General features: G+C 41.5%; 1 protein-coding gene across 1 annotated transcript in view; it reads left to right on the top strand.

Moving 5' to 3' along the window:
* Positions 1-11930, top strand: part of TMEM135 (transmembrane protein 135) — a gene marked incomplete at its 5' end in the record, with an annotated part of 20972 nt that extends 9042 nt beyond the window's left edge. The window contains 6 exon segments of the mRNA XM_010159417.1: positions 2080-2247; positions 5037-5100; positions 5814-5890; positions 7491-7589; positions 9751-9818; positions 11355-11930. Of these exon segments, the coding sequence (XP_010157719.1) occupies positions 2080-2247; positions 5037-5100; positions 5814-5890; positions 7491-7589; positions 9751-9818; positions 11355-11487 (609 nt within the window).
* Between the last annotated feature and the right edge of the window lie 3785 nt (positions 11931-15715).

The raw sequence follows: 15715 nt of genomic DNA, 5'->3' as shown, positions 1-15715 counted from the left end.
GCTAAGGGTACATTCAATCCCTTCATCCAGGTCATTAATGAAGATATTGAATAGAACTGGACCCAGCACTGAGCCCTGGGGAACACCACGTGTGACCGGCCGCCAACCGTATTTAACTCCATTCACCACAACTCTTTGGGCCCAGCCATCCAGCCAGTTTTTTACTCAGCAAAGAGCACACCCATCTAAGCCATAAGCAGCAGTTTCTCCAGGAGAATGCTGTGGTAAACGGTGTCAAGGGCTTTACTAAAGTCCAGATAGACAGCATCCACGGCCTTTCCCTCATCCACTAAGGAGGTCACTCTGTCATAGAAGGACATCAGGGTGGTTAAGCAGGACTGACCTTTCATAAACCCATGCTGACTGGGCCTGATCACCTGGTTGTTCTGTACATGTTGCCCTGATCACCTGGTTGTTCTGTACATATTGCATAATGGCACTCAAGGTGATCTGCTCCATAATTTGTCTGGCACTGAAATCAGACTGACAGCCCTGTAGTTTCCTGGATCCTCATTCCAGCCCTTCTTGTAGATGGACATCACACTAGCTAACCTCAGACAACTGTGACTTCCCCAGTTAGCCAGGACTGCTGATAGATGATGGAAAGTAGCTTGGTGAGCATCTAATGGTACTTGTATTGTAACCATCTAACTATTTTTTTGGAAGATGAGGGCTATGTACTTCACACTAGGGTACCTCTTCATTTCAGGGGCAAAGATAACTTTCATCTTAAGTTTGACATTTTAACTACACAGAATTCAGAGTGCATTCACATCTCTGCCTACCTCGCATACCCTTCAGTAGGCATTTTCATTACACGGTCAGAAAACAGACGGTCATTAGCTGCTCAGTACATATAATTTACATACCTTTAAGAGCAGCAGACAAAGAAGTGGAAATTTTTCATTCACAGCCACTGGATCATTGGATGACACAATATCTTTTCTTCCACTTGATTCTCATAAACCACTTCTTGAATAGCAGGGAGAGTAATTGCTTCAGGAAGAGTTTATTACTGGATGTTTAACCACAGTAAAATTTTATGAGCTTTATGGTGCATTATAAACTTCTGTAGGAGACAAAAATGTTTTGAGTTTCTGGGATTGAAAGGTTGCTCAGTCAAACCCTCTGCCAGTTGTCCCTGTAACTGGAATTGTCTCAGTGTCCCTGAGTATCTTCCATAAAATGAACTACAGAAATCGTGAGCATGGGGTGCCTGCCTTATTTGCCAATGGTGAGTGCACACATGCTTTTCAGATAAGGCATCTTCCAGAAAATGGATAGATTTTATTTTGAACAATTAGAGAAGTTCAACCATAGGGTAAGAATAATGATAGGAAGCCTTGGAGGAAGTTATAAGAAACTGGGGAGAAGAATTTGGAAAGAAAAAGTCAGTGTGGTTTTGTGATGTGGTATAAAAAAGCAGCTCTGTATCCAAGGCGGAGTAGTAAGGAAAGTTCATTGGAGCCTGTGTTACCCTTTCTCAGTAGCTCTACACATCATCTCCCTTCCAGTTTCACCCTTCCTCTTGCTGCAGGGGTCACTCAGCCTCCAGTTTGGTTGAGGGAAAGTACCGTGGGCCAAACTACCAGGGTCAATACCTAATTTTCACACATTCTGAAATTTATTTTTTGTGGACTTTTTCCTCCTTTTGTGCTTTCCCCAGACATTAAAGTCTAGAAGTACTCTTTTTTTCCACCACATTATTTTCCTCTATGTACCCATTTGTGGTTAAAAGCTGGTCAGTAACCTGGAAATGAAGTCATCAGGATTATTTCAAAGGACAGAATTTTGGAGCAGAAGGGAAATAAATTTTGACTCCTGAGGCCTTTCAGATATTCATAGAAATTAAAGAAGGGTGAATTGTCAATGATTTTATTGCCTTTGGTCTTTTACAGGGGAATCAGGAAAAATAAATGGTCTTGAATTTGAAGACGGGGATGCGTTTCACGTAGCATCTGCAGAGGGGATTTTAAACTGCTCGGTGTCAAAAATAAGTGCTTCTATAGATGGTTTTGCTTTTCCTTTTTCTGATTTTTGTGGTTTCTTACCACAAAACCATTTCTTTGTTTTCTCTAGGGCTTCATTAGGATGTTTAGCATCGGTTACCTGATCCAGTGTTGCCTTCGGATTCCATCCACCTTCCGGCATTTGTTTACACAGCCATCCCGATTACTTTCCCTCTTCTACAACAAGGAAAATTTCCAGCTTGGAGCTTTTCTGGGATCTTTCGTCAGTATATACAAAGTAAGCTTATAACAGAAATGATGAATGCCACGGTTTTTATTTCCCTTTTCAGAATATCATGAAGAGCTAAAAAGTCTAGCCACTTGATATTAGTGATACTGTTAGATGCAACATGTCACTGACAAATTCTGTAGTATTGTAGCAATCAAATTGTAAATAGAAAACTACTCTTCCATTCCCTGTGTTTTTTCTATCATTTCTGAATGCACCAGATGGATTTTGCAGCATGGTACCAAGATCAGGAGATGGGGAGTATTTCAGAGAAAGTGCATCCAGATTTCAAAGGCAGTGCTGTTACACAAAAACATTGTAGTGCAGACATGAGTAGTGACTGCAGTAGCAGCAGCGTTGCCAGAGAGAAGCCATTTGCAGATTTTTTTGGCTCAAACATGTGGAATTCGTACTTGACACTAAATAGCAGGAGTTTGCAGAACATAGATCATGTCCAGCTGAGGAGACATTGCACTTACCACTTGGAAATCCACCCTTCTACACCATTCTAAGATGACAGATTGTGAACTGGTACATGCTCATAGAGCATTGTTGTAATTAACTACAGGAGAATGTGACAAAGCACACACCCAGAGGGAGAATATATTGCGTAGTGCAGTGCTTTTGCGCTTTTATGTCCTTAATCGCACATTTCATTTTTCAACTGTCACTTTAATTGCTCTGAAAAGTTAAGAGAATTTGGTGTTATTCAATGTAAACATCAGTTATTGAAAATTAAAAAAACAAGTGTTATTTGTAAGCATTTCACTTGACTTGCAATCCATTTGAGAGACGGGTTTGTAAGGTTACAGAGTTTAAAATGACGGATGGCAGAGCGTAAAGGGGCTGTTCAAAGCGTGTTTGAAAATTAAATCTTTGCTCAAGCTTTAAGAAGAGAGCCTTTAGAGAAAAAAGTGTTTGAGGGAAGTGGTGGAGTCACCATCCCTCAAGGTATTTGAAAGATGTGTAGATGGGGTGCTTAGGGACATGGTTTAGTGGTGGACTTGGGACTGCTGGGTTAATGGTTGGACTCGATCTTAAAGGTCTTTTCCAACCTAAATGATTCTATGATTCTTCTTTCTCTTATTGTTTGTGTTCCATAACTTACACTGATTTGGGTTACATTATATTTTTCTGCCAATTTGAAATCAGCATGTAGGGTAGCAGCGATTCTAGTTACTCCAAAGGATTTGACCACAGCCAAAAAAAAAGAAATGCTTGATGCATTTTGGACCCAAAGAAATTGCATTATGGTCTGCTTGTAAAAAAGGTCCTTGTCCCTCAAAGCTGTCTAAAATGACGTTGTGGGATTTTAGTAGCTGCACTATTAATACTTTGTGTTCCCTTTACTGCTAATTAATATCAGCAAGTATGGTTTTGCAGAAAATAAATTGGCCATGGTAGCTTGGTTTCGTTTTTTAAATTAGTTTACAAGTTTGAGTAGGAAGTTGACTGTCGTAATTGCAGTGTATCAAAGGCTTTGCAAGGAATTTATTTATTAAATACATGCACTGTAAAATAACTGGTAAGACCATGTGTGTGGTACTGTATCCATTTTTGGACACAGTTATTACTTCATTTCTTTTAATTTTAATGTCATTTTCAAGAGTGTGTTCACCTGAGGGCCACCAAGATGTTTTGATGACTGGGTCATACGAAGTGTGAGGAGAACCTGGCAGAACTGGGTTTTAAGTTGGAGAAAAAAGGCTCAGGGGAGATTTTCTTGCTACCTCCAGCTCTTGGAGATGTGCAGTGTAGGATGAAAGGCAATGGATACAATCTGAAATACAGGAGGTTCTGAAGAAATGTGAGGAAATACATTTTCATGTGAGGGTGTCCAAATACTGGAACAGGTTGCCCAGTGAGGCTTTGTAGTCTCCCTCCTTGGAGATGCTCAGAAATCAACTGGGCAAGTTCCTGAGCTACCTGCTCTAATTAGACCTGCTTCAGACTGGACCAGATGATCTCCAGAGGTCCCTTCCAACATAAATCATTCTTTGCTTCCATGAAAAGCACACAGTTGATGAAGAGGATGAAGAGGCTGACACACATTATCTCGAAGTAGACATCGGTGGGCTGTCATAGTGAATTATATAATGATCTCTTGGTGCTAGGCGTGGGCCTTACTAAGCAGATCTCAAATTATTTAGAAGCAAACCGAATAAATCAGGGATAAAATTTGGAGGCAAAGTATCAATTTCCCAAACAGTTGAAAAAATAGTGCAGAGGATGTGGCAGATGTGGAACAATCTGGATCATTCGGTAACCAATGGTCATCCAAATGAAATATGTTTTAATGCAGCCTCAGCCATGATTACTTACATCCATTCTGGCCTGAAGAGCTGTATATTGTTGTCTGTGTCAACAAACAGGTTATTATGCATTTGACTGTGTCTTTTAATAACATGCAGTTCTACCTTTTTAGATTAATGTGTTTTCCTGGGTCCAGAATTTAATGGATGTGTGGAAACATCTCAAGGTGTGCTTGGTGTGTAGTTGAAAAGAGACTTTATTATGGTAAAGAATCTAGACAACTACAGCAAATGAAGTTGATATAAATTCAAGATTAGCTTTGGAATTAGATTAGTATTCAAATTTGATTGACCTGCTCTCTGATTTTGAAAGAATTAGTAGCAGCTAACAATTACAACACTGAAATGTTGCAGGTACTGTGGATTCTCACACTACACTTAATTCATACTGTGTGCTGTATTACCAGCCTACAGAGGAGTATCTCCAGCCTGTGCATTATGAAAGAGAAATAATAAGGACTAATCCTGTTCTCTGTTCACATCCAGGGTACTAGTTGCTTCCTGCGTTGGGTACGAAACCTAGATGATGAGCTGCATGCACTTGTAGCTGGTGAGTCCGTGGCAATAAGTTTATGTTGCCCCTGTTGGGATTCTGCAAATATTTGTCTTGTCTGTCCTGCCATTCCCTTTTCAGACTTCTGTGATGAAAACAGGACTGTGTGCATCAAGGTTGTGTCAGAGTGACAGCGATGTTTTCAGTAGCTTCAAGTAAAGTGTTGCAATTAAAATTGTAAGGCAAATTCAACCGAACTTCGGGATTTTTTACCGTCAGCTTCAAGGACAATATATTTTATTCAGAAATGAGAACTTGTCCTGTATTTTCCAACTGTAGAGATGTGAGGTTCAAATACCAACTCTTCCATTTGGGACAGAATACACATATGAAAAGATGGGCTGCACTGGAGGACAGTGCAGTGAAGAAGGATACTTTTGCCATGAAATTTGTGTGGTAGTGCAGGCCCTTCCCAGCTTTTTGTGCATTTGTCATGTCTTGGAACCTCAGAGGTCTCTCTTCCTTGCGGGATGAGAGAGGAAATCTGATGCTGTGCCTCTGTACACTGAACTACAGATTTATCTCAGGGTTTCAAACTCCTGTTTTTTTAATGACATAAACCGTGTTTTGATGGGCAGCATGGGAACATCACTGAACTTTGTTGTAGCAACAGAAAGCATAATGTTATGCAGTGTCTGCTGAGCTGACGTACTGCGACAGCAACGATAAATCACAACCTTAACAATCCTTTTCTTCTCCAATTGTTACAGGGTGTCTAGCAGGGATTTCTATGATGTTTTACAAGAGTACGACTATCTCTATGTATCTGGTGTCCAAATTAGTAGAGGTAAGATACTACCCTCCTAACAGTCTCATCTATTTTTTTCAAGACAGAAAGGAAAATTAACTTCTCGGGCTTTGTCAGGCAGTTCCAGTGTAGCACAAAGTTGTGTGGCAGCGGTGCGTTTCACTACGTGTGTGCCAAGAGGCAGTGCCGTTCTGTGGTCTCATTTCTTTCGTATTTTCTTTTCTGTGACTCACTTTGAAAGTCCTTTATCTGCTGGTCTCCATCTATATTCTCCATGAATTTTATTAATCTCCTGATAGCCCTTTGCTTTGTAACTTTTGTAGATTTTTTAAATCTGAAAGTTCCAAGAATGTCTGTTCTGCCAGAAACATAAATCAGACCTAGTCCTTAATTGCAGATTTATTGCCAAAGGCTACAGCTTAACTTCCTGCCTTTGTTCCCTAATTTTGGCATTCAGCAGTCCAAGATAACTCAAAATAGCTTAGCTTTTAGTCTATAGCTGAAGTTGTTTTTCAGTATACTTGTGCTGATCGAATTCCCAGCTTTGCAACGAACTTCGTTCTAATTACTATTTTTCAGGCTTGAATTATTTCTGTGCATTTGTTGAAATTAGGAGCCCAGGGAAAAAAAAAAAGTGTGCAGAGTTTGAGTATGTTTATTATACTCTGCTAACCAGTTTTTGATTTCCTACCCCGATTTTTCCATAAAATCGGGGCTTAGTCATGGTTATTTCCCCAACAGCACCACTGGAATAAGTTGAGAGCGTTCTCTTATTATGCATCATCCCCGAATCACAAAGCTTTCTCCTGCAGACCTCGAGGGCCTTGTTCCCTAGTGGTATTTATCCACTCCCATTACCAGAGCAGAACTCATTTCGAAGGACATAAGAAGAAGAACCTTTTTTTCTAAGCATAAAATTAAACATAAAAGGGGATACTCTACTTATTCTTGCTCCTTGTCATCCTAACCGAGCTCTGGAGGTGTTGGTTATAGAAAAGCAAATCTGAGATACCATATTGACTTTTAGAACGCCAGTTGTAAAAATACAGTATTATCTTGTCTTGCTGCTGCTTTTCTCTGGACTTTGAGACACTGTGGCAGCAGTGAAATAAGCAGTGTGCTGTGTGTTCTTTCTTTCTTTTTTTACTACTTTTATCATCTTACACAAGCCAAGGCTAACTGACCAAAGAGGCGTGTGCTGCTTTGGAAGGTCAGGCTGTGCTCAGGAAAATAAACTTTACATGTTTTCTCAGAAAGAAAAGTATGTGATTTCAAGCTGTTTAAGAACAGTGAATATTCACTTTGTTGGACTAGCTATTGCATTGTTCTTTTGCTGGTTTAAGATGAAGGATTGAACATAGCAAACTTGCCCTTTTTTACATTTAATATCTATACTACCCTCTTAACACCCCAGCTGTTGCTAGGCCCTGTTCTATACATTAATACCCTCTTATTCTATTGATCTTGGACAACTTCTGTAAGCTATCTCAGTCAGTGTCACACCTGTGCGCGTATAAAACAATGTATGAGCATAGGCTACTAATGCGGATGTTACTTTGAAAAGGTAAAATAAATAAAAGGTTAAAAGCTACTTTTACTTTGTTTTGTTTTATTCAGCGTTTCTGGTTTATTTTTACAGACTATATACTTCAAGGGCATTGAAGCAGGGAAGGTTCCCTATTTTCCTCATGCAGACAGCATCATCTATGCCATTTCTACATCGATATGCTTTCAGGCAGTAAGTATCTTGTCTTCTAACAGGATATGAAGTTCTTCTAGTTTAGAGTCAAATGAAGTACGGGGATACAGTGATAGAAGAAGGATAGTGTGATGTAGTGATTCCAGCAAAATGCTGTGAATCAGGGCTCTTGCATCCTGCTTTTGAGTGTCACAGTGGGAAGATCTTTTCTGGGACTCAAATGTCTCACGTGCTTATAGCTGAATACATTATATAAAACATTGAATTCTTTGCATAGGATCTCAAAATGCATTGCCTGAGAAGATGAACGTGAATGTATGGGCTTTCATAAGCATGTGAACTCTTTCTCAAGGAGGCAGGCAACATTGTAATATTTTATGATTTTTAATCAACTAGAAGCTTTCACTTTCAGCTAACTTGAATTAAATCTGCCTGTTTGAAAGAATCCGCAAACATTAGTAAGCAGAGCTGAAGCTTGATGTTTGAAACGAGCTGTAGTTATCAACTTTTGCACTTTCCAAGTCAGTTACCTGCCCTCACCCTCAGCCCTTTTCCTTTTATTGGCTGCATCAGCTAGAAAAGGTCCTTTTCAGTTGTACCCAAATTACCCTATTTCACTACATCTCTCCATTTCTAGATTTTCTGCTGGGACATCCCACTGAATGCTTTCTGGACCTCCATAACTATATGTGTTTTATGTACTCCTCTCTGAAGAGTATGCAAAATGACCTTAAAGCACTCTTCTGCTGTCTCGTGGTTACAGGGCAGTTCCACTCTGCCTCACTGCTCCCACATATTTGGGAATACCTCTCATTCTCTTATCAAAGTGAACTGATATGTTAGTGCTTGGGATGTGCCTGAAGGTCTGCAGCACTGAAATCTCCATAACAGTATTGGCAAGGACCATTGTATGAGGATAACAGACATAATATGGGAAAAGAGGTTTTTTTCATTACTTAATAACTAGTTGGAAAAGGAGCTGAAGACTGGAAATTAGTTACTAGGTTTAGGATGGAGGAAGGAGGGGAAATTAGCAAATGTATGCTAATTAGCAAATTATTTGGGAATTAGCAAATTATGCAAATCAGGAGAAGTGTGGCCAGCAGGTCGAGGGAGGGGATTCTCCCCCTCTACTCTGCTCTTGTGAGACCCCACCTGGAGTGCTGCATCCAGCTGTGGAGCTGTCAACATCAGAAGGATATAGACTGGTTGGAGCAAGTCCAGAGGAGGCCACGAAGATGCTCAGAGGGCTGGAGCACCTCTGCTATGGGGACAGGCTGAGAGAGTTGGGCTTGTTCAGCCTGGAGAAGAGAAGGCTCTGGGGAGACCTTATTGCAGCCTTCCAGTACCTGAAGGGGCTGCAAGGAAGCTGGGAGGGACTTTTTACAAGGGCCTGTAGTGACAGGACCAGGGGGAATGGGTTTAAATTGAAAGCAGGGAGGTTTAGATTAGATATCAGGAAGAAATTCTTCATGGAGAGGGTGGTGAAGCACTGGCACAAGTTGCCCAGAGAAGCTGTGGATGCCCCATCCCTGGAAGAGTTCAAGGCCAGGCTGGATGAGGCTTTGAGCAACCTGGTCTAGTGGAAGGTGTCCCTGCCCATGGCAGGGGGGGTGGAACTAGATGGTCTTTAAGGTCCTTTCCAACCCAAACCATTCTGTGAGTCTATGCTGGGATGTTTGTTACTTGCTATATTCACAAGTGACCTGGAAAAGTCACTTACAATAGAGAGAAGACAAGCATTTTGGTTATATAACATGATTTAAAGTATGTCACATGAAATATAAAGATGACTGATGACAAGAAATGTCAGATCACAAAATGCAGAGTGAGTGGGGTAGCAGGTAGATTTGATATCCACAACTGCAAAATCATGTGTGTAGGAATAATAAGGATTACTGTTGCTTTGTTTGCAATGGGATCTGTTAATTGCCGTCACTTCTGAAAGATATTCTTCTGTGCTGCTGGTGGTCACATAGAGCATCGAGTTCGGCTCTGAGTGGTTTGTCTACTGACAGCGCTGGACCTTGGCGGGTGATCACAGCAGCTCTCGGTCCATGAATCATGACGTGATTTTAAATAAGTTAAAATTTATATATATATGTTTCTGTAACTATCCTTTCGCTGGATTTGGCAGTGTAATGTAGCCCATGAAACTCTTCCCTGGCAGCTGGCTTTGACAGAATCTTCTCCTTTGCAGGCTGTCATGGAAGTTCAGAACCTGAGACCTTCATACTGGAAATTTCTTTTACGACTAACAAAGGGCAGGTATGTAATTGGAAGTATCTTATGGCTTGTCTAAACACACCATTCAGCACATTTGGCTTTCTGTGCCCTTCACTGTCAACAGCAAGAGCCGTGGAGCACGTATGGGCTAATTTACTGAGTATCTCCTTCGCTTTTCACATGCTTTCCAGTCCACTTGAAGTTCTTTGCTGCTGAAGCGACACTGCTAGGCTTAGTGTAATGACAGGAGCACAGATTTAATTCTAGTTGAGGCTGTTTAGCAGATGAGTGCTTTACTCGAAGGCTTTTTTATCTTTAGTTCACGTGGAGGGTAGAATGCTTTCAGGTTTCAGTGGAATATGAGAAACCCAGTCAACAGCTACACAGGTTGACAATTGTAATTGACAACATGGTATTACTGCGTGTTTAAAAGCAGTACTAGAAATGAATACTTTGAAGATTGAATAGCTCTTACAGGACATCTATTTCAATTGGGAATGGAATTATTTTTCTTTGAAAATAAATGAAAAATTTTTACTGATTCTAACCATAAACTTACACTAATATCTTACTGGATATTTTTTTCTCCTATATGCAGTGGGGATCTAAAATGCTTATCTTTTAAATTAGATTTTGCTGTACCTGATTTATAAAAATACAATTTAGTGAAGTGTACACTATAATCCTGAGGTAGTGTGTGGCAGAAACAAGGCATCCAGATCTTGATGCCGATCAGTTTATGAATGGGATTACACAAGGTAACGTTTGTCGTGACAGTGAGCTCTCCAGACTGTAAAAATAGAAATGGAATCAGAGGCCAGACCCTGGAGCATGTTGAACCTGCACTCCCCATGGCACAGTACACTCTTAGCTGGTCATGAGGTGACTAGTCTGCAGGCAACCTCTGAGGCCATGCAAACATGATACGGGGAGGTGACGTCAGTGCAGATGTCCAGTTTTGGCAGCGTTTTTCCCTCCTGTGCTAATCCCAATATTGCTTTAGTTGAGAGAGAGGAGGGAAAAGGAATTCTGTTCTGCTCATTTATTGTATTCAAAGCAGATCTCTGTAATAGTAATTTTGACACTGTCTCCATAGAGGCAGTTTCTGTTGACATTTCACAGGTCTTTCACTCTACAATTTTGTAGTGTAAATAAATGGAATTAGGTTGTAACACCCCTAAAATTGTTATCCAGACTTGGGGAGGAAAGACCAGAGTTTCCTCTGCTGGGGTGAGAGAGAACAGTAGTATATTTTGTTTTGACCTTTTTTTGTGGGGTTAAAGGTAGAAAGGGACTCTCTCCTTTCCCCTTTCTCACAACTTATATAAACATAAAACATCATTAATCAAATTTGTCAAATGTGTTTTGGTTTTTTTTAATCATTATTGCCCACGATGAGAAACTGGGACTCTCTACACAGTTCAGGCTGAAGCCTGTGTTTCAGAGATTTGGGCAGTCTTTCATGAAGTGAAATTATTTTAATAATTGTATAATTAATAATTTTAAAACCCCCTTTAAGTGATCTTTTCAAATGCAAATTAATAATTCGTTCTCTCTCTCATGTCTCTTCTTTTTCAGGTTTGCTCTCATGAACAGGAAAGTTTTAGATGTATTTGGTACTGAAGCATCTAAGAACTTCAAGGATTTCACACCTAAGCTTGACCCAAGATACACTGTTGTACCACCAGAGCTGCCGCTGGAGCTGTCTTGAGAACCATGGTGTATCTTGTCATTGAACGTGATCAGCGTTTTGTCCTTCCAAGTTAATTAACTTAACAGTCATATATAGAGAGGAGGGCTTGGGCTCCACTTCAGTATTATTTCAATGAGAAATGCTTTTTACCAATCAAAAACACTGAGGCTTTGCAGGAAGATGAGGCTTAGTGATTAAGTCCCTTCCATAAACAGAAAATATTTCTGGATTACTGTAGTTGGTTGGCAGTATGGTAGCTTCGTGAATGAATTAAACAAATGAGTAATATATTTAGAGAAGTAAAACACAAAGATGCATAGTAATTCCAAAAATTCTGTAGTTCATACCATAGGATATTTCTTGGTAAAACTGGAAGAAGTAATTCTTAATTTAGAAAGGAAGAGAAATGTCATAGTTTAAGTCCAAAATTTAACCTGATCTTAAAATTATTGCAGTCTAGTGCAAGTGCCTCCTTGCCTTCCTAAATTGCGTCACTGACTTATCTCAAAAGAGCCACCGCCCACTCAATATTTAAAGTTACGGTATTTTTACACGTACGTGGTTGCAAAATAAGGCATTCCTTAGGAGAAGAAAATGCGTAGCACTTCAGAAATCACATTCCAGGGCTGCAAATCCCAGTGACGATACGGATCAGAAGCCAAGAGAGTAAGGCGGTACCGGTGACTGCTGCGCCACGAGGAGCAGCGGGGTGTGGCGGTCAGGATCTGCCAAGTGGAAAATGACAAAACCGGCAGAGGAAGGAATGAAACGTTCCAGCCTCTGAGGTGGTGCTGGAAACAGCAGTTACAAAAATAAAAAAAGCCAAGAACAAAACAAAAATCCCCCAAAATACACTGAAATTAAATGTTTATTTTTAAAGGGCTTGACATTGTCGCTTTAGATGGCTTCGGGTTGTTTGTCCAGCCGCAACACCAGCCAGCATTTCAGGCATTTCTTTAAGAGAGACCTGACCCCTGACGTTAGACTGTTACAAGAGACCAGTTTTGATGATTGTATTAATAGTACTTTTCCTTGTACACGGTGAAGCATGGGTTTCTGTCGGTCCATCGCACAGCCACGACTGGGACGGTTACATGAACTATAATGTGGTTCTCAATGCAAATTCCATCTCATTTTTACCCTGCAGATCATAGTTTGTGTTCTGAAGCAAGACCTTGGCATACTCGTGGCTTTTTTTTTTTTTTGCTTTTTGGGGCTTTTTAAAATTAGAATCCATTCAGGTGATGCGGAACGTTGTTCGTTACCCTCAAGGCTAATGAAAAGGTGAACTGTATTCACATTCGATGGAGAAGAGATGCGGTAAGGCAGGGAATGGAAGTTGCAGTAGGTTGCATGTATTTTTAAACAAAAGAGAGAAGAAGAAATCGGTGTTTTATTGGAAGTATAATGATATGAATGATATGATATAAATTAATTAATAGAAACTGTCTTGTAACACTGTAATACCCCAGCCTTAAACATAATTTAATTCCCATTAGTTTAATTTCTTATTACTGAATGAACAGTAATTTTTATCAGATTTACAGAAATGTCATGAGAATTGTACCAATCTGTGCACAAAATCTGCTTTTTCATCAGCTACTGTAACAGTGATCCTTTATCACTGTTGCTAAAGGTGCTTCATCCCTTAAGACAGTGGTTGTCCAGGTTAGTGTGAATGAAGTTCTGCAAGCTAGTTGGTACGCAATATTTTATTGCTTGAAATATTATATTAAAATTCCTCAAAAGGAAATAAAAGTTAATTCAACAAGAACTTTAATAGGATTTTACATAGGTTTGTAGTGTTTTTCCACTGGAATATGGTCTAAAATGTTTGACCATGTAAAGTCTAAAGTTATATATTTTAGGTGATATGTTACAACTCACACATTATGAATACATTCTAGTGTAACTACATACCATTCCTAAAGTTCAAGGTATTTTATAGATGGATTAATTTTCTTCACTGGAATGACAATTGTGATTGTTGCTCTATTTGAGTTTAAAAACAAAAAAACAAGTACTACATCTCAGCAGCTAAACAGCAGTTTTGTCTATGTTTTCTTGCTTCCAAAATTCACAGTCCTGTTTGGAGTTATTTTCGTGTAATATAAAAAGAAATTTAAGAAATTTTTATTTTTATTCAGATCAAGTATATGGAAGAGAAAAAAAAAAAGTCCTAATGTTTTTCCCAATAATAAACGATTGCTGCTTGAAAAAGTGACTCTTTGTCTATGTCATTGTGAATAAGCTGCCTGGAGTCGTGAGCGTAGTGACACTCGGTGGCGAGGGAAGGCCAGGAATGTGACTGAGCGTTTAAATTGTTCGTATTTGTTACAGAATAAAGCCCTAACGCAGAGTCAGTGAAGAGGTAGTGCCAGAGCCCCTCAGCTGACGACTCCAGCTCTGTTCTTCCACGGGTAATTATGCAATACGGGTTTGCCGTTATTTAACGTTTCTTTTTTAAACCCAGAAAGCCACATCGCCAGGGAGAAGGCAGCGAAGAGTGCACGCCTCCGGCTCTGCCCGCCGCGCGGCCGGGCGGTTGGGCCTCGTGACCGCGGTGGCAGCCTTTCTGACCACCTGACGTGGCACGGCTGTTTATTTTGTTCGTCATATGACGGGTATCTGCTCGGTCACGTTGAGCTTCTGGCAAAAGATGTTGATTTTGCAGAGAGGAATGCTTCCTCGGGAGATGGTGAGTCAACCTGAGGTACCGCAGTTCCCTGGGAGAGGTTTGGGTGTCCTTGGGGAGGCTGCACAGGAAGACTGCTTGGCTTCCTGCAGGCGTGTCTGGAGGGAGAGCTGCTGCCTCATCCGTGGCTCCCAGGAGTCAGCAGCAAATATGCCTGGGAGAGGCAGTTTTTACACCTTTCCTTGAGGTTGGTTGCACACACGGCTCTTTTGGAGAGTTGGTCGCCATCCCTATGGCTCTTACTGCTCTCACTGTGCATCCTGCCCCCAGACCCCCATGCTCCCAGTGCCAGACCGCAGCCTTTTCCCAGTTCCTCTTAGTCCTCCATCCCTCCCTTCTTCTACCCAGCCTGGCGTCAGCCCTCCCCTGTCTGACCGGCCCCGTTTACAGCCCTTGGGTGTCCCTTTTGCCTCTCCCCCAGACCCGCTCCTTCCCTGGGCACCCGGGGCAGCATGCTCCTGCCCGAGGGAGCAGGCAGGCGGGGTGTTCCCCCGTGCACCCCCACTTCTGCTGCCACGCTTGGGGTTTGGTTGGCAGAGCTGCTTTAGGAGCAGCAGAATTCAGCAGTCCACATCCAGTTTTCCCTTCCCAGTCCAAGACATTCTGGCTGTCACTAAGATGCACACATGGAATCAAAGGTTAGGGTTGTTCTTCCCTGATGGAGACTCCTCAGTATCCTTCGTCTGCCATCCTTCAGCTGATTTTTGGGGCGTCTGAGGTTGCTCCCATTGCAGACCTTCATCCCTTATTCCCAGTCCGTGAGGTGATGATGGTGTTCACCTCTGCCACTGAGATCCCCTAAAGGAGAGGAGGGTTTTGTGTTTACAGTATCATTTTAACCCTAGCACAAGGCTGAGATTAGTGCTGATTTGCTGGGTTTCTGTGAGGCAGGTGCTTCCACCAGCGCGTGCATAAAGGCATAGAGAAATTTTAGAGAGAGCCAATAATAAAAGCAAAGAGTGCCTACAGTGACATGTTATTATTTTGTATAGATAATGCCGTCTCCATTCATGAGAAAGATGAGTAAAACATCAGAATGCTTCAGTGTAGGTGGTGTGATTTCCACCTACAGGACAGGGAGGGATCACTCTCAAGTTACTTTGACGGGCAAACCAGACTCAACTCAGGGAAATTAACTCTGTTTATTGCCAGTCCGATCATGAGTAGAAAAGAACTAAAACTAAAAAAGCCTTCCCCCCACCCCTCCCTTCTTCCCAGGCTCAGCTTTGCTCCCCATTTTTCTACCTCCTCCCCCCGAGTGGCGCAGGGGAATGGGGAATGGGGGTTGTGGTCAGTCCATAACACATTGTCTCTGCTGCTCCTTCCTTCTCAGGGGAAGTTCCTTACACTTTGCCACTGCTCCAGCGTGGGGTCCCTCCCACGGGACACAGTCCTTCACCAACTGCTCCCGCCTGGGACCTTCCCATGGGCTGCATTTCTTCATGAACTGCTCTGACGTGGGTCCCCCCATGGGGTGCCGTCCTTCAGGAGCAGCTGCTCCAGTCTGGGTCCCTCAGGGTCACAAGTCCTGCCAGCAAACCTGCTCCAGCC

Source organism: Eurypyga helias, unplaced genomic scaffold (genome assembly GCF_000690775.1).
Source record: "Eurypyga helias isolate BGI_N326 unplaced genomic scaffold, ASM69077v1 scaffold26179, whole genome shotgun sequence".
NCBI lineage: Eukaryota > Metazoa > Chordata > Aves > Eurypygiformes > Eurypygidae > Eurypyga > Eurypyga helias.
The sequence above is the reverse complement of the archived record's forward strand: the minus strand, read 5'-3'. Positions and strand labels throughout refer to the sequence as shown.